General features: G+C 37.6%; 2 protein-coding genes across 2 annotated transcripts in view; both read left to right on the top strand.

Moving 5' to 3' along the window:
• Positions 1 to 12,072, top strand: part of LOC117563845 (protein Star) — a 30,565-nt gene extending 18,493 nt beyond the window's left edge. The window contains exons 3-5 of the mRNA XM_034242375.2: positions 10,001 to 10,527; positions 10,595 to 10,759; positions 10,825 to 12,072. Coding sequence (XP_034098266.1) covers positions 10,001 to 10,527; positions 10,595 to 10,759; positions 10,825 to 11,061 — 929 coding nt within the window. The 3' untranslated portion in view covers positions 11,062 to 12,072. The remainder of the gene's footprint in view (positions 1 to 10,000; positions 10,528 to 10,594; positions 10,760 to 10,824) is intronic.
• Positions 12,073 to 15,936: 3,864 nt separating this feature from the next.
• Positions 15,937 to 20,219, top strand: part of LOC117566230 (receptor-type tyrosine-protein phosphatase N2) — a 42,817-nt gene continuing 38,534 nt past the window's right edge. The window contains exons 1-2 of the mRNA XM_034245776.2: positions 15,937 to 16,048; positions 17,407 to 17,614. The gene's annotated coding sequence lies outside the window, so the exon portion shown is untranslated. The remainder of the gene's footprint in view (positions 16,049 to 17,406; positions 17,615 to 20,219) is intronic.

Genomic DNA, 20,219 nt, shown 5'->3' with positions numbered 1-20,219 from the left:
GGCATATGTCTCATCATCAGTTGGTTTTTTATGGGTTCATTTAAATTTCTGCTCACCGGATGTAGGCTGTGTTTGCCTTTGGCTCTGTCTTTGCCTTTGGCCTGATGTGTTGTCCTTTCCTGGGGCACACTTTTGAGATTAGTTTACGCGTCGTGTCTTCTATGCTTAGTTTGGCGCATCTTTTGTCATAGATCTTGTCTCGCTTTTTTATTTTTTTTTTTGTCTCCTCTCTGTTCGCTTCTTTAATTTCTTTTTGGCGCAGTGGCGCTTCCTGTCAACAACAACAACAACGAGAATGCAAAGCAAACAACTTTGTTGTCGATGACGTCTCACTTGGCAACAGCCAAGCTGAGCTGTGTTGCAGCTGCTGTCGCTTCATGTTGTCGTCATTATCGTTGTCGTTGTTTCTGTTGCTGTTGTTGTTGTTGTTGGCGACACGTGCCTCCTACAAAGGCCACCGCTGCAACGCCAAAAGAATTTCTAATTTGCCATTTGATGAATGGCCTAAAGCACAGCCTGTTGCATTGCCTTCCAAGGGGCCCAAGATGTCAAGCTGGCAACACAAGTTACTTGACTTAATCGACCAAGAAGTTACTCAGTTTATCAATAAAACAAACTACTTTGTTATAGAGAATTATAGTGAAACTAATCGTAGCTTATCAGCATTTCACATTTGTTCTAAGCGTAAAAATAAATTAAGAAATCACATAAATTGTTACTTTTTATTTACTTAGAAATTGCGAATACCTGAGTACTCAAATGCAATGGTTTAATAAGTAGAAAACAGAATAGACTGAAAATGGAATAGAGAAAATACTACCTTCATAATTGCGATAGAAACAATTTTAATTATTCTTGAAAGATAATGGTTATAATATAACTTTTTACTACGCTTTGTCTTATTAGTTTAGTTTATAAACTCAATTAGAGTATTTAATCTTTATGGTTTTATCATTTTTTGTGGTATCTCTGAAATTAGAATAGTTCCTTGGAATAGAGTCGTAAAGATATTCGACAATTAGTCCAGTATAAAGATGTGAAATTAGTTTTACTTATATTTAACGAATTCTCAGGAATTATATTGGTTTTATCATTGTTTAGGTAAAGATATAAGGCATTTAGTTAGAACTGAAGCTGTGAAATTTTTAATTTATTTTAAACAAATTCTCAGGAATTATAAGAACTGTAAGCTGAAATTTGGCACAGTGTTTCCTCAACAAATATTTTGTGCATTACATCTGCTTCAATTAAGCAAAAGCCTTGTTTTAATTGAACCATCCACCCACTTAGCTAACTAGTTAGTTAGTTAGTTAGTTAGTTATTGAGGCAGTTACTTGTAAGCTGAGTAATCATTCAGGCAGGAACCTTGTATAGTTGATTTTACTTACATTCTGAGTCATAACTATTGTTGATTTGCATTTTAAACTAGCTGAATACATCTCGACTAGCAACTAAGCAACTACAACTATGTCATTCATCCAAATTATATCCAGACAGCTTCAGCCTCGTCGTCTGTCTGTCGGATGAGGCAATTTTCTTTTAATTCGCTAAAATATTTTGTTATTGCGCGTTGTCGCGTTGCCGTTGTACGTGGATAAATTTCGTCTCGAGTCTGTTGTCTCTATTTAGTAAGCAGGCAAAATAAATTTGCTTAATTTGTGCCGTTTTTATTTCTTTGCTCAATGAAAGCGGATTGCAAGCGAAATTGTTTTGCATATGATGAGAGAGGCTCTCTTCTTCTCACATCCCATCCTATTCCATTGCCAAGTGGTTCCGTGAATGTCTCTGATGGATCGCCAACGCCAATTCTTTGACTGAGTAGCTGAATGACTGACTGACGGACTGAATGACTGCCTGACTGACTCATCCTTTCCGTATGTGACTAAGGGCGTAAAAAAAAACAAGTTTCACTGTACTTGAAAGAGACCCAAAAATCAATGGCAATCCATTGTGTGTGCAGCTGTAAAGCAGCCTCAACTCATTGGCACAGTGACTCAAAAAGCATGCAAATATAATGTAATCAACATTTACATAAACTAAATCAATACTATTATATATTATAGGAATAAATATTTAATTTCATTTTTTGTTGTCAATAATTTGTAAACCCCGCTACCTATAGGATAGAAGGGTATCTTTGTGACTCCATGATATGTACTTAAAAGCAGAAGGAGGCCTTTTCGACCCTATATATTCTTGATCAGTGATAACGGCCGATACGAAGTTATTTAAGAAATATGCGAACAAATTTATTTGCTTTGGCTGACAATCTGGTATATTTTTCACTCTATGGTATATATTGAATATAGTACTATATCAATATACCAAATGTAGCCTTTGAGATATTTGTAGTATTTTTGCGGTATATTCATTTGGTATATTTTAAAATTAATACCGCACTTTTTTGCTTTCATTAAAAATGGTTTATATCTATAAAGCTAGATCAAGATGTCATACTAAAAAACTTCAAATTAGTTATATATTTAACTCCATTCCCACTCAACTTGCTTCACTGTGACCAGATGGAAAATAAGTGAATTTTAAATTCCGCTCAAGTGCTGACAATTTTCGCTTTTTTTGCTCTCTTGTTTTTTTGCTGTGGCTTCCTTTACCGCCGCTGCAGTCGATCGATTCCTTCCGCAGCGCCTTTGTCTTTAAGTATTAAATATATGCAAATTGTGCAGCGAATTAAAAGTCCATAAAGACAGTGCCAAATTGCAGTCAGAGTCGATGCAAGTCCCTCCCATCCATCCTTTTGTCTGTCCATCATTCAGTCAGCTGATTGCCACCCACTTTTGTGCTGTGTATTTTTGTTCATTTTTTTATTGAATGCCGCCACGTCGACTAGACTGGGCTTGGCACTGGCTAAAATAGGGCGTGGCAGTTGCCACTTGGCTTGACAAGTTGGCAGCTTGGTGGCTGCCTGACAGCTCTTTGGCTGCTGCTGCTGTCGCTGTCGTTGTCGACGTCGTCCAGTCTCTGGTTTATGGCACATTGATGACTCTATTAGGTTTATACGAGCAAACGGATTCATAAATGTATATAAACCATAATAATAAAAATGGGCACGCAGTGCATAAATTAGCCCGGCCAACGAAAAGCCGTTCTTAGCATCTCGGGGCTCTTCACAAAATTCTCGAATGGAATGGAGAGACATAAATCTAACACGTTCTGTGCCGTGTGTAGATGTTGGGAAAACAGACTGCACATACCAAGGTATTTCTATCAAATCATTGATGATAAAAATAAAAGAAAAACCTGAAAATGCGCTTATTAAAGTGACAAATTCTTGTGGCGGCTTCGAAAGGTCTTAAGTCTTCTCAGAGTTCTCTTGTCTGTCTGTTGTCTTCTGCTTCCCAATTTCATTCCCAAAAACATCAGCATGGTCATGACTTTACAGAATGAAATTCCAAACTATTTTATGCTTGCCTACGCGCTTCTTCCTCTTACTCTTTCACTTCTACTTACTATTGTTGCTGCTGCTGTTACAACCATTCATGTCGCGCCCTCGGCCTCTTTTTTATGAGCACAACACTCTCACACACACAACACACACAATCCCCGTGCTCGTTGTAAATGTCACGTTTCAGCTTTGAACGCTACTTGATCATGATCATGATGATGAAGAGTTCTTGATCATGATAATGGTATATGCTCGAGTGTCGGTCTCGATCAATGAAAGTAAATGAAAATGTAACAACACATATTCCACATTCAACTGTAGCTGGCATTATCTTTATCAGTGCTTATCAGTTGCTCAATTTCTTTTTATCTTGCTACGCTGGAGAATGGCACAAAGGAAATGTGTTTTAAAATCATCGATTTAAATAGAACTGCAATTGCACCAGGTGAAAAGTATTTCAATAGAAGTTGATGACGAACAAATTTATTAGTCAATGTTATTACTCAATGTATTTGTTATTTATTTCATGTTATGCGAAATATCATCTTGTTTGCTCTTCAGTTTTTTGAAGTCAGTTAAAGCTATTTAATTTCTTTCTGCGTGTTATATTTACACACATAATTTCAATGTGATGACTCCCCAATTAATCGAGTTCTTTGAGGTCTACTAATGTTATTAAATGAAATATAAAATATTATTTTTTTTTCTTTCACCATGCTGCACCATGATAAGTCATCGATTAATAGAGTTCATTGTTGTCAGTTCATGTTATTTCATAATAAATAGTTCATTCATTTCTTTTTATATAATCTTTTTACGCACTTATATTTTCGGAACAGATCTTTAATTAACACAGTTCTTAGATGTATGAATAATTTGCATTAACATAATTAATTGCCCATCAAACATTTCCAAACATATTTTATGACTCATTTAACACAAGAACACGATTAACTTCTAAAGTATGCCAATTTCTATTGTTTTATTGCTCCAATTACTATTCTATTTCTATTCCATTCTATTTCATGCAACTAGTTTTCAGCTATAAATAACTTGTACCAACATTCCCCCAACTTTCAGTTCTATATCCACACAAATAGCTGAGTTACATGAGGATAGCCCAATTGCATTTTCCCTTTCCACCGTTGGCCATAATAGACACACATTGGCGTAGCCTACTTATCAACGCCTTGGCGCGTCTATAAAACCAATTGGCCATATAGACAGTCTGTCTCTCTCTCTCTCTCTCTGTCTGACTGCTCTTTGACTCGCTGCACGCCTCAGTGGGCAATAGCGACAGCGACAACGCCCCATTTACTTCTGTCTGTTTTTTTCTCCCTATTTTGGGGGCGCCAACGATGGTTGTTTGCCGCTTTTCACGTTGTTGACATCGCGTGGCGCATCTGCACGATTCTCGATTTCGCTTGCAGCGTCTGGCAAATGTCATTAGCCTTACCTGCTACCAAGTACAGAGTGAACAACAACAACAACATCGATAGCATAAATCGCATTAGCCCAAATCTTGAAACATTGCCACATTTTGCTGCCTGCTTTGAGGTAAACATGTTGACATGCCAGCGTCTGCCTTTTGGGGGCCAAGTGCGATAAGAGGGAAATTGTAGGATTCTAGGCTAGAGAGAGAGAGAGGGAGGAGAGGAGTAGAGGGTGTGCGACAATCATTGCATTAATCATGTTAAGCAGGCATTATCTTCACGCTTGTGGTGATTACACCACATTTGTGTATGCCACGACAGACGGGTGACAATTTGCAAATTGCAACTTTAATTGAAATTTACAAGCGAATGAGACAATCACACAAATACAAGCACACATTCATTCGCATGCACGTACGTCGTAATGACTTAATTCCCGTTAAGCAGCACGCAGCCAGTGGAGTTACATTCCCCTTTCCGTTCCCTTCTCTGCTCTGTTCGACTGTCCGATAATTCCGCCCCCGTTGCGTTTGCCGCCTGCCTTCTAAGCAATCGGGTATTACGACTTATATTTTGCCTCCCTCTTTGCCCACCGGATGTCGCAGTGATTCATAATTTCACTTGTTTGTGGCTCAAAGTGCCACCCCCGCTGTGTGCTCTGTGTTGTTGCACTATCGAGAGAGATAGAGATCAGAGAGCAGTAAGCAGCAAGCACAGAAAGAAAGCGCAGCGAGTGCTCAATGTGAAAAGCAAAGCTCAAAGAGCATTATCACAGCATGCGCTTGGCTCGCCGCTTGCTTGGAACGTGGCCCAAAGAGCCACCCGCATTTTGGTATCATATTTATTTTCCTCTTTCCATTTTGCAACCCTCCACTGACGGTGCTCAAGCAATTGCGCAATTTCTGTGCAACTGCAACGTGTGAGTTCCCTACACGCAAACCAACAGCAAGGGAATTACTGCTTTTGATCATGCCATAATTACGTATGCGATTTACTGAGGTTTCTGTTCGATTTAAGGTTAGGTACAAGCGGAAATAAAACACATCAAAATTTTAATTACTCGCCCGCCGACTGATTGTTATTCAAATTGTTTGGCTTGCCTCTCTCGATATCGTAAACTCAAATGCTCCATTTTAAGTTAATTTTGTCGCTGTTTTTAGAAATCTCTCGCTATTGTTTATCATTTAAGGCAATCGCGAATCGGGAGCCTCAACCTCCAAGCATTGTCTTGCCTATATTTCTCGCCCTGCCGCAAGTTTATTTCGGCAAAAACGAAAAACAAAAAAAAAAAAGACAAGCAAATAGAAATAAACTTTTTCGGTCGCAAAATGACCATAAAGTTTATTATAATGTATATATGAAACAGTTGCGCATTGGGATCGTAAAAGTAAAAGAAGAAGATGGAGGAAAAATGGCAACACAAAAACTATTTAGTTTAGGCGAAACAGCAGCGACAATTTAGTAATTTGGACCCCGAACGAATGAAAAAAAAAAACGTAACGCGACAGCAATGAAACGAAATGCTCAAGTGAAAACTTGGACTAATTAACGCCGCCGTTGTAATTTGAAAGGAAAGTGCGCCAATGTTACGAGACAAAAAGACAGAGTGAGGGAGAGCCACACAGTCAGAAAAAAAGAAAATTTATGCCCACTATTAGATGTAGAAATCTGATACTATCGTTGTGTTGAGTTGAATTGAGTTTATTATTAGGGCCCATTTCAGATCGCATTACAAACTGACGGCGATTAGAGGCTAAACTGAATGCTTTATAGATTTGTCTACCAGCAGGATTGAGGTGGGAATAAAATGGGAATGGAACAATGACAGCTGCGTGTGCCACAAAAAACACAGAGAACAACAGTTAAATTGCGAGCATATGTAAATCCCGAAAATGTGCACCAGCAGCTGAGAAGAAGGAATCTGGCCTCGGGGCCTCGGCAGTAATTTCGGCGTCAAAAAGCTGACATTTCTAATTTGCACAAGGGGCACGTTGAACGAACGGTCAGGGTGGCAAGACAAATTGACGGGGCAAGGCCCGAAAAAATAATTTCGAGGAACGTTTAATTGCGGTTAAGCGACGGCGGCAACTTAAAGACTAAAGAACTGAGACTCAAACTGATGTCGTGGTTGTCTCCCCCTCGGGCCAAAAAGTAGTTACCCAGCCTGGCAGCGAGGGCTTCGCTTCGTCGTCTCAGGGGTAGAGTCGAGACAGTCAGTCAAAGTTGCCCCGTTGCAGCCACGCCCTATTCAATAACTCAACAAAAGCGACAACACAACTTTTATGCATTTTCAATTACAAGAGAGCGCTTAAGCGTCGTTCCTCTTTTAATATAAAGAACATTTTCAAACAAACAAGACGAACAACTAAATTGTAGGCATATCAACAGAAAAAAAAAAAAAAAAAAAAAAAAAGTAAAATAAAAAACTTTTTTCTCTGTGTTCTTATTTGCCTTTTGCATATCGGGGCAATGTTACCCTTGTTGTGTAATGTGCCCTGAATTGCGTGTGCCTCCCCTTAGAACATCAGGCCTCCGTCCGACCTCACGTCGGTATAGTTGTAGTTGCGTCAGTTTGGCTTTGCCGAGTGTATTTCATTTCTATTGCCACTTTTATTATTGATTTCTACGACTCCCCAGACTCGTGTAATTGCTTGTTTGACTCTATTCAAAATGCTTCGTTTCCATGCTAAACTCAGTTTAGTTTTCTATTTTCTGTCTTTTTGCGTATTTTGTGTGATAACCGGCAATATAGTTTACATAGCGCTAAATTGTTACTACTGCAGCCATGTCATGGGGGGCAGCCATGTGCCAACAGTTAATATATAACGCGCACTAAGCTGATTTATTGGCCTGTAAGCGCCAAGGCGTACTCAATCAATTCAAGCCTTATCTAAGTGGGTCGATCTGGGGCCTAGAAAAATCACTGAGTGAAGCCACGAGTACACTGGAGTTGACAGCAAGTGTTGCAAAGCAAATATCGACTAATGGTCGATACTTAATAGACAGTTCTATAAAGAAATGAAATGACAGCAATTGCTGAAAAGTAAATATAAACAAATGGTGGACACTTAAGAGACTGTGTCGTTAATGAAATGAAATTAATTATTCCAATATGATTTATTATAGATAAATTAAAGGAAAAACGAAAGAATTATCCATATGCTTTGTTGAAGGAAATTTTAAAGAGTATTTTATTGCAGTGTTGGAAAACAAAAGAAGTTATGTTAAGCTGTTTAAAAACTGTATAATTCCATTTGAGACATACTAAAATCTATATTTATGCTAAAGAAAACTCTCAGTAGAAACTCCAACATATTCATCTGTTTTCATTTATGAATTTTTTAAAAAGAATTTTATTGCATATAAAATATTTTGAACATTAATCAGTCTTGGAAAACAAATAGAAATTGAATTGAATTAATAGTAATTAATACTAAATTCTAAACATGTTTAAAAATCACTTTTTCTTTCTCTCAAATTAAAAATCGTAGTTCTTCCACCATGAAAATATGGCAATGTAACCTTAAATTCCTGTAGTTTATGGAAATTACGTGATGTGTTCCATGCCACTTTGTACCTAACCTCACAATTGATGCGACACAGATACGCTTCGACTGTCAGGCATGCATTCGCCACTGGACACGCCTTTTTAACCCCTTTATCTGTTTACCTGTCTCGCTCTCTCTCTCTCTCTCTCTGTTTCTCTAGTTCTCGCTTCGCACACTTGCCACAATTACCAAGTATATTTTATATTTTAATTTCTTTTGGCTTTTACGAGCAGTTGTGTGTTTTTTTTTTTTTGCGTTATAGTTGTGTAAAATGAAACAAAAAGTGGAAATTGGCGCAAGGAAAGTGTGAAAAGCAAATAAATGTTACATGGAGAGGCACTAAAAGTAAACTACAACAAATCGTTATATATATATCACATACACTTACTATATATGAGAGCACATATCGTATACACTTGGTGAATAAAGAGGAGGAGATGTGTGGAGGCACATGAGCTAAATATCAAAGGCCGTGCACTCATTATATTTTATGGGCCTACCAACCGGCCGGCCTGCTTTGCTCTGCTTTTGGCCTGTTCTGTGGGTCTGGGTCTGGCATAGTTTCAAGGCTCATTTGAGTCAGGTGAGGTCGACGCTGTCAACTTGGCGGCGTTTGGTTTGCTGTTGGCTATATTTTCTGCTGCTGTTGGCAATGACATTTAACCTTCGATTCGCAAAAACTTTGCTCACACTTTTCACTTTCCTGCAAAACTTATGCCAATTAGTCAGGGCATGATTAGCAAAGAAATTTATGAGATTGAAATGGAATAACGCAAACTTGATCGATATGAATGACTTGGCGTTGGCAAAAACTGATGTCAGAAGGCTGTTAGTAGTAATGCTACAGTTTTTGCAAAGTTATTTCTGAAATGAAACGGACTTTTACTGATGTTAATTAGAGTTACGAATATACTAATATAAACTTGATCGATTACAATGACTTAACGTTGTAAAACTAATGTTTGAGTATGGAAATGTTCCGGGAATATGATTTATTGTGCTATTGCCAACTCGTTTCTTGAATGAAACGAAATTTAATGGCAGCAATTGTTCAATGAGTGCTTAAGGTTGTGTTTAGTCCCATTGCCAAGAGATTCCTCGATCTGCATTACGAATATATAAATATAAAGTAAACTTGATCGATTACAATGACTTAACGTTGTAAAACTAATGTCAGAATACGGAAATGTTCCGGGAATATGATTTATTGTTCTATTGCCAAAACCCTTTTGGAATGAAACGAAATTTAATGGCAGCAAATGAGAGTTATGAATATCAAAAGCGCACATTACATTGTTCAATGAGTGCTTTTGGTTGTGTTTAGTTCCATTGCCAAGACGTTGAGCTGCACTCAATTTGCCAATGCAAATCTGGTTAAATGCGCTTCCACAAATTGCCAACGAAGCGCAACGAAGTGGATGCAGCGCACGCCATGACTGTGCAAGTGCCACATCAGCTGAAGCTGCTGCTGCTGCAGTTGCTGCTGCTGTTGTTGGTCAGCGTCCAGTGGTGCAACAAGTTTTAATTAAATCTAATTACCCAGTCGAGCAACAATACCTATGGCTGCGATTACTAATAATTCCTTGTTTCGTTTTTCTCAACTCGTCTTTTTGCAGAAATCCGACATCAACAATTTCGACTGAACATGTCGCGCGACTACGAATTGAATAGCGTGGCCCAAGATGATCCCGCACTTATTGCATTCCTGCGCCAGATCCATATGCACAAGTATCCCATGTATATGGCCAAAGGCGTCACCAGCTCAGGCAAGATGACCTCCTCATCATCCGCATCAGTAGTTGCAACCGCCGGCACGGGCAACAGCAGCAGCATCATCAGCAGCAGCGGCAGCTCACACAGTCACACTCACAGCAATAGCAACAGCAACAGTGTCGCCGATCAGTTGGCTCAACTGGTGTCCGATCTGGTGGGTGGCAAAATGAATGGTGCGGTCATCCAATCGCTGAGCGGTCCATTGGCGCATCTGATAACGGCGCCCTGGCTGAGCGAACAGCTCAATTGGATGGGCGTGCTGGTGGAGCCAGAGCCACGTTGGTATTTCGCGTTGCGCAAACAGAATGCGCAACGGCAGCGCATGCAAGTGGTGCATGCCTGTGTCTCGCCCAATCCCTATCCCAAAGAGGTGAGTTTTCCAGTACATTCAATTTAAATTACATTTGTAATGAACCATTTTCTATCACTCTATATAGATTACCATACACAACGAGGATGTGCGCATCAATAGTTTGCATGACGAGGAGACATCGTGGTTCAATTCGCGAGTGAAATGCTTTCCGCTCTACACAATCATGCTGGCATGTGAGCGCACCGAATACGATCTGCTCAGTCTGGGCGTTCAAGGCCATGAACTAGAGGTAAGTTTCACTATCTCAGAAACTAAATTAAACATTTAACTAATTACATTTATATACGTTTGCAGATTTTGCAGACGCTGCCGTTTGACAAGATCAAAATCGAAATCATCTCGATACATTTGCTGGAGGATCACGAAGATGTGCACGACTACGAGCAGAGAATCACCAAGTTCCTGGCTAGCAAATCGTATCGGTTGCAGCGTAAAATCGCACGCAACTATTTCTATCAGCGCATCAATGGCAACAGCAATAGTTTTGCGCGCAAGAAAGATATATTGCTGCTCAAGACGCCACAGCAATAACAATAACAACACCAGCAACGTCAACGTCAACAACAACGAGAACCACAACATCATCGACAACGAATTGTAGAGTCTGGAAAAACATAAATAAAATACTTGATAGTAAAACAAGCAAGAGCGCGACATGAAACGAAACTCAACTCAATACAATTCAACGCGACGCCACGTTTATGTTATAATGATAATTATTATATATACACAAACACACACACACATACAACATAGATATATATGTTATATATTATATACAAGCATATTCTGTATACCCCCCATTATGATATACAAACACACAACATTGTATCGATTAGTTTCTTTCTAAGTTTATTTGTGTTACAAAAGCGATTTATTGCCCCCTTATATTTTTCGTTTTCTATTTAGTTTTTTTTTTTTTTGCTCCGTGTCGAAATTGTTTAATATTACCATAATTATTATTATATATATACCATTTACTTTGTTGTGTCTGAGAGAGCGATACACAAAATCTATTATGAAAACGATAATACATATATCCAAAACTAGCTCTAGCTAAGAGGTATTATGATTCTTGCTATAAGCTATGCTACATATATACATCTATCTATCTTTATATAATAATAATAATTATAATAATTTAGGCAACTCCCCCTCCCCTTGTCATGATCATGTATGTATAAATTCAATTGCGACTATTATTTGTAATTTTGCTTTGCTAGACCATTAGGCATTACAACTATTTACCTATACGATATACTATATACTACACAAATACCATATACATATATATATATATGCTATATACAAATCGATAAACTATAAAGTATAGCTATGCAAAGTTTATGTTAAATTGAATGCTTTATTTAGTGAACCATAAGTGACAACAAAACTCTAACTAAACATAAACATAAAACATAATGCAACATATTTAAATTATATTAAATTATTGAACCAAAACCAAGCACATTCATACACACACACACACATACAATCACACACACAAGCAAATAAAAAAAAAAAAGAAAACCCATTGCAAAATCTGCTTTCAAACTCATCTCATACTCATAGTTACAACTAAGAAAGAACAACAATTAAATTAAATATAAAAATATGAAACGAGGCAGCATTCAATAATAACAATTATCCCACATATTAGCAACATCAACTCACACACACACACACACATGCACATTTTTATGTATTAGCAAATAAATGTATGTAAATTAAATGTAGCAAACGAAACAATTACCAATTTATATAAAAGAAAAATCACAAAAATTATGATGAAAAATTACACACACACTACACACACGTATTTCAATTACATTTTTAGTAATTACATAATGTATTATTATTTTGTATATTTCATTGCACACACACACACACACACACGACACCAAATACAAATAGAAAACAACATTGACAGTTGACGGTTGTTGTGGTCATTGTTGTTGTTGCTGCTGTTGTTGTTGATTGATTTGCTGCAATGTGAACTCGTTGCACCTCGCACTACACCCTCCCCTACAACCACGCCCCCTCCCCACGCAAGAGGGAGGGGGGCGCAGCTTTGAATTGAATATGGTATCGAATCGAGTAGTTAAATCAGTGCCTTTACTTAGACTTTAAAAGAAACCAAAATTTAAGCTTAATAATTAAACAAGAATGAAGATGAGATGAATGATGATGAGAACGTGTAAGTGATCACAGCACTTGAAGCAACAACCGTCGTTTAACTACATACATACATGTCTCTAGTAACAATTTGCCGCCTATTGAACTTGCCTTATCGATGTTGTCAGTGCAGTTTACAAACACACACACACCACATACACACATACATTCTCCGTCTCTATCTGTCACAGTTACTCAATAACCAATCCGTCTCAATAAATTGTACAAAAGTCCGTCAACAAATCAGAAAAAATAAAACAAAACACGTCATTTACATTATTTACATCAGCATAAACATCACTTTAAGGTTAAGCTTAGTGCTAATTTCAGTTTTTTTCTAAGCATAGTTCTAATTATTTAGTTGTGTATTTTTTGTGTAAATTAGCGTAAAACCAAATTTTTAAGTAGGCTTAATTTACATTTACATCTAAATTAACATACATTTAATTTGGCCTTGTCCAATCATCAAACACACATACATACACATACACATACAAGAAAGAAAAGGCTAAGCTCGAAATTATATAGAAATTGTATTCTAAACAAACAAAAAAATGCATAAAAATAAGCGAAACGAAACTTTTTAGTTAATATCAAAAATAAAGAAAACGAAAAGTTCCAAAAAACAAAAAAAAAATATTTAAACAAATCAAAAAAAGCAAACACAACAAAACGATGTAGCAATTTTACTTTTCATCTGACACACATACACACAGCATATAGTATTTCGCATTAATCATGAACTATATCGAATTGAGAAAAAGAAAAATGGGAAATTGTTCGTCTTATGAAAAAATGACTTGAGAAACTTTTGAATTATACAATGACAAAATGCGAAATATTCAATTTATAGCTAGACACTTGCGAACAAATTGAAAACCGGCTTACAACAAAGGAAATTTACTAACTTAAAACCAACAAAATTTACACAATGATATAAAACAAATAAAGATTTACATGAAATGTAAGAAAACAATTGCGTCAAAAGTGTTTGAATTCATTAATTTTTGATTGTATTTTTCATTTAAAAGAGTTTAGACTTTGGATGTTATTAATATTTAAATTGTAAATTAGAATTCTTAGCTGATCTTCGTCTTCCCTTTTTCAATAGTTGAAAAGGGCATCCCTAAAATCCGGCTACACTTTTTGAGTTGAAAAGGGCTGGAATTAAGCAACATGCCTAAAAGCAGGCAACACTTTGTGTTGAGTTTAACCTGTTGCGCCAAATAACGATGCGAGTTAAAGTCACTGGCTGCAAAGCGACTCTAAGGCAAAAGTCAAAGCTAAAAAGCCAACACTTAGCCGTGGGCTTAACTCTGTGCCAGCTTAGCATTGATCCCTTTGAAGAGGCCACAATGGCGAAATGCCGGAAACCAGCAGAGCGAGAAAAACTCATTAAAACGGCATTAGCATGCAGTTTCGTTTTATCGAGTGCTAAAATTAATTCGTTATGCGCAGCTATGTGGCGATTACCACTGCGAGTGCTTCTCGTGTATTAGGATTACAAGCAAAGATGCCTTGGTATGTATTATTATATCCAAACACATACATTCAAACGTACGTATATGTAAGATATTTGTGTGTGGGTGTGACGGTCATTGTCTGGGACATAGGCATCGCATCGTTGTTGCCTTCCAGCGTATTGGCGCCGTCGTTGCTGGAAGCTTTTTTTCGAGTGCCCGCCCTACGTCTGCAACAGGCTGTTGGCGGAGCTTTTTATCGCTGTCGCTATTTCGCTGCTGCCCTGCGCATGCATCTTTCTCTCTGACACACTAACACATATGCATACAGTGGCCACGCGCAGTGAGTATGTGTGTGCGTGTGAGTAAGTAGAGAGTGAGTAGTCGTCGCGCTGCGCACGAAAGTGAAAGCTGCGACTTTCAAACTGTTGCGCTCAAGCTTCAAAATTCGCTACAAAATCAATAGCCATAAAGTGCTCGCAAGCAGAGCGAACAGCTGTCAACCTACGTCAAGTGACAGTCCCGTTGAGGAAGTTGTGCAGCTTGCTGGAAGGGGGCAAAGCGAAGTTTGTTGTTGTTGTCTGTGAGGCAGCTTTTTACACACTGCCCGAGTGGGCATATTGCCAAACCCATGGTACTTTTCAAAGAAGATACATTTTATGTACTCTATTTTCATATATTATATGTATAAATGTTTATCTTATGGGAAAGTTATATTAGAACTTAAACTGAATGCGAAATATGAAAAAATATACTTTTTCTACCAGGTCAACAGAAGTGACAGTAAGTTGCCATTCAATAAGAAGCATAACAAAGTAAGCTTTAGGCTTTTTAAGCTTTAAGCGCACATGCCGACATGCGTGGGTAGCTAAAAATGTGCGCTCTCGCTCTTTGACTAGGATTCAGTCTACACAGTCTCCAATTTTGTTTTCCCAACATTGGAGAAAGGAAGAGCAAACAATTTTTAGCACTGTGCAAACTGTACTCAAGCTTGAGTGTCGTTGGTCAATGGACCAATAGAAACATGTTGCTATTGAATCAGCTGACGTGCAAATAGTGCAGAGAGTCTGCTTCAAATCTCAAAATGGTGATGGATCATCCAAGATGAGGCGAGAGTGATTGAATCACTAATTGAAGCGATTAAGTGTGCACCGTGATGCAACATATCGTAGTGCAATTTTATTGATATATTATTTTTTTTTTTAATTTTTTGTTCGTATTAATATTAATAGCAGTTTACAATAACAGCATTGCCTTTCGTTAGGCGTAAAATTTATTCTGTGTGTATGGCTGCAATCGTCTTAGTATTAAAAAAAAAAAAACAGTTTTATTTAATTACATTTTTAATGGCCTAACCGCTTTTAACAAATTCATGTAAAAGTATAAATAGTGTATTCAGATCAGAGTTAGAACAAGCTTTGCCACCACTGTGCTTCTGAGTGCTGACAATTGACATTTAAACTTCAAACTGGCACACATTTACACACACAATGCATGGGGCTTAAAAGCTTTCTGGGAGCTTTCGGTTGATGGCGCGTGTGCCTAACCTACAGCACACAAGCAGAGCGAGCACACACACTGACAAATCCACGAAATGCGTAGGAATTTGTAGGCAACAAACTGCTTTTGTTACGGCAAAGTATGTGTGTCTGTGTGTGTGCGCGCATATGTTGGGAACGAAACTCCGAAGAGGCAACGCCGAACAGCAAAAGCAGCAGCAGAGCAAAAGCAGCAGCAGCGCCGAGGCAGCAGCAGCGCTGCAAAGCGAACGTAATTTCAGTAGGACAGGCAGTCCTTCGACTGACGGTCAACGCGAGCAGCCACCAAAAAGAAAAGAAAGAAAGCAAGCAGAAATTAGCAGCATCGAAAGAATTCAAGCAAATGTAAAAATATATGTTTAAACAAATATATAAAATCATTGTGTGAAATACGAAACTAAATCAAATATTTAACAAACATTGATGTGCTAAATAAATATCAAAGTCGCGGCTACGCTGCAGGCGAACAAATATGGCGACAGCGTAAAGCTTTTGACACTGCCAAATTTGGTTGAAAGCGAAATGAAAAATTTGACACTGAACTTCATTAGACAAATATATATGTGTGTGAGTGTGAGGGAGAGTGCGTGTATGTGTGAGTGAGTGTGTGTCTGTTTTTGTGTGTGATAACAATAAGAATGCAGACATTAAGTGACAAGCCTCAGAAAGTGTGGTTCAAGCATATGGCAAGAGCTTCTTCTTGTGCTTTTTTGCTGTTGCTATATTTACAACCACAACAGCAGCAGCACCACCAAAAGAGGAGAGAGGGAGGCAGCAGCAGTGACGTGCAGTTTAATTAGAGAATTTATGTGCACGCGAACAGCAACAATGCAAATACAAACAAGCGCAGCAACAACAATAACAAACACACACCCATACAGAGGCTGTGTAAGTGTAAGTTTCAATGTGTGTATGCGCGACAGCTTATTGCGTTGTTAAATGTGACCGCCTGCTTGATTCTACCGTCCTTTTGCTTTGCTCCTTTCCCATCTCTTCTTAATGCTTCTCTCTTGTTGCTCCATTGTGTAGGCGTGCGACACTTTTCACCTTCCTTTTGTTGTCCACTCTTCTGGTTGTTGTTGCTGTTACATACATGTTCTGGCAATATCAGTGTCATAAACATTAACAGCACAGCGCCTTCTGGGCAATTAGATGCCCAAGTTCCCACTGGGTCTCTCTCATACTCTCCATGCCTTACACAGTTTTACACTCTCTTTTTCTCTCTCACTCCTTGTGTAGTACCAACGTCATCGTAACACCTGCGGACTGACGCCGCCTGCCCACATAAAATACAAATACAAATACACACGGTACACACTCATTCACACACAAATCGAATTACCGGCGCTCTCTCTCACGACATAAGCTCACTCAGTGGCTCTCCGGATGATGACGCGCTCTCGTTCGCTCTTTGACTATCCCCCGCCAGTCTCCCACTTTGTGTAGAATTTTTTGCTTAGAATTTCTTGCGGGCGGCCGCTGGTGCTGCTGCTGTCGTCAGTCTCTGACGTTGTTTGCGTCAAAAAGAAGTTGTTGCTGCCCGCCTGCGGGAAAAGGAATAGCGCAAAAAGAACAGCCGAATATTGTACTTAATAAATGCAAAAAAAAGGAACTTTATCTAAAGAAAAGAACGCAAAGCAAAGCAAATTTGACGAATTTCGTAATAAGAAAGTGTGCGTGTGTGTGTTTGTGTGTCTTTGCAGAGTTTTGTCACCAAGTAAAACGTAATCAAAATTTAATACAAGAAACCTAACACGAACAGCAGCACAAAAGAAACCAAAAGTGAATAGAAAGCAACAACAACAACCGCAGAGTAATCACAACTACAACAACAATTTGCATGTCTTCGTTTGTTTGCACAGAAAATGATATAAAAAACTACATGAGCCACGCTATAAATGTCAAACTGAGGTGAGTCAAACGATATTCTATATTCAATCTACACATACACTATAGTATAGTATAGTATAGTATTTAGTGTTTTGTCAAGCTATGTGATTTGACCTTTGTCCCGCAACAGGTGCGTCTATTGTGACTGCCGCCTGCCGCCATCTGCCGCCCAAAAGTCGAAGCCGAAATGCAAATTCTAGTCAGCAAATTGCTCCAAATCACACCCTTCCATTCTTCTTCCTTTTCGCCTTCCAATTATCGACGTGTGCCAGCTCTTTGAATTATTTATACCAAAAATAATTGTCAGGGGAGCACATTCTTTAGAAATAGATTTGCATAATGCTCAAGTACTTATCACAGCCATTTAAATTGGGAATTGTATTTACGATTCGATTTATTGTTAGGGGATTTTTTTTTTTTAGATAAACAGTTACATTATGTATACGTTGAATAATGAGCTAAGTAATTGAGTCTTTACATTTTGTTTGCTGGCAGACAAAGTTTAAATATTGTCAATTATTTTAAATTGCTTTTAATGGTAATTTGTAGTTTCTTTAATACTGCGAATAAACAAATATTTGGTTGAGTAGCAAAAACTTTGGCTATTCACTTGAACTTTGACCACAACTCAATCAGCACTGATTAAATCTATAAATTATTTTTATTGCCCATGCTTATTTTGGAGAACTTTTTGTATTACTTATTTCAATGTTTACTTGATAATTTTATATCATAAATTAACTTCATCTATAAAGTAAGGAAATTATTCGAAAAATATCTCTAAAATAAAGTCTAAAGTTTAGAAAACCTCAGTAAAAACTATAAAAAAAAAAGTTGCATTACATTACATTAGGAGCGTTATGTTATTATTATAGGAAAATTTATGTAATATCTCTGTATAGAATCTTTACACAGTGGAAGCAATTCTAGCATGAATTACTTATCGGCTGTGCAATAACGTAACTTCTTTAAACATGTCTTTAAAATTGAAAGTGGGTTATAAAGAAAATCAATTTAAATTATATCTAAAATTTTACTTTCATATATTTTAAAATCACATCAAAAAATCCCTGAAATTTAAACTAAAATAAATAAATTCGAACTGAAGTTTAAAGTTCACATAAGCAATAACTCAAATGGTGAGCAGCTGCTGAACAGTTTTGCCCATTTGCCAGTAATTGCGATAAATTTGCAATTGTGTCGATGTCACGTTGGAGTGAGGAATCAGGTGCCTGGCCATGTGACTTGAGACGCCACTTGAAGTACACGAAGAAGGCTGAGTATCAATGGCAGCAGCTGCTTAGTTGTTGAGTTGTTGAGAGACGACATTGAAAGGGAAAGAAGATGGCATTCGACAGTTGGCAGTCGACTTTGGTTGGCTTTGATTGAATGTTGTTGACATGAACGTTAGATGCAGGAATACATTTGTGTGTGTGTGTGCGTCAGTGTGTGTGAATTATATATAGCAAGAAGACCAGCAGCAGAAACCAAAACAGAAACAAAAACATCAACACGAACACGAACAACACTTCTATTCTTTTGAGATATAAATGTCACAGTGAGAAATCCATTTTGATTAAGACTTGTGTAAACAGCCGGAAGCTGCGCCGCAATTCCCATCGAGAGCTGTCCCCACACATTATAAATGAAAGCCAAATATTTGTGTGTCAACAACTGCCGCATATAAAAACGAAAATGAATTTCACAAAATATTCTCGCATAAACTACTGCGGCACTAAAAGCGAAAGTTGTGTGTGAAAGGCACTCACTACGTTTAATAGCCGAATGGAAGATCCATAAACTGGGCAGAGAGATGCCTATCTAAGGACCCAAGACACTAGAATTGATTGCGAGGAGAATATGTGAGGTAAACAAACATCTCGAGGATCTTTGAAATTGGCTTTTTGATTTATTTGACAGGTATAAAAATTAAGATTTATACTCAACTGAAGAGGAACTAAATTTGTAAAGCGCTGCAAAGTGTGCTACATATTTTTAGTTGGAATATTTTGCTCCATTTTTTGCCGACTTAAATAAAAAAATGCTGCAACAATTAAATCTTTACGAGTCACTTGTGATATACCATTGTTTAATTGATTAATTTGTGTGATTGATCATTAAGAAACATTCTTTAGCATGTGTTTTTAACCATTTCACTGGATACATTAATTGATTAACGTGTAAAAAACTTTTATTGAGGTTCTCTTTGATATACTTGCGCCTAATTAATCGATTGATTTATATGATTAATGTACTCATTTCCTTCATAAACAATTTTATGAGACTAATCTGTTTTATTTTCAACATTTGTTGTGCTATTTATTGGAACTCTCTTGATACATTCTCTAATTAATGTGTATGAAAAAACAAACCTTTGTGAAAGTTTTCTTTTGATATGATATCGCTCCTATCGATTGATTTATATGATTAATGTTTTGATTCCCCTGATAAATAAACTCACAACGCTGCAAACGAAGTTGATTAAAATAAAATATCATTATTAGCTGCGTGCTATATTTAAAACTCTTATGAGATTATAAATACTTTCTGTTGTTTCTTGAAACATCCTCGCATCAATTGTTGTTTCATCTGTCAAGATAATTTCTCCGGAATTTGCACACCTGCG

Source organism: Drosophila albomicans, chromosome 2L, assembly GCF_009650485.2.
Source record: "Drosophila albomicans strain 15112-1751.03 chromosome 2L, ASM965048v2, whole genome shotgun sequence".
Taxonomy (NCBI): domain Eukaryota; kingdom Metazoa; phylum Arthropoda; class Insecta; order Diptera; family Drosophilidae; genus Drosophila; species Drosophila albomicans.
The sequence above is the reverse complement of the archived record's forward strand: the minus strand, read 5'-3'. Positions and strand labels throughout refer to the sequence as shown.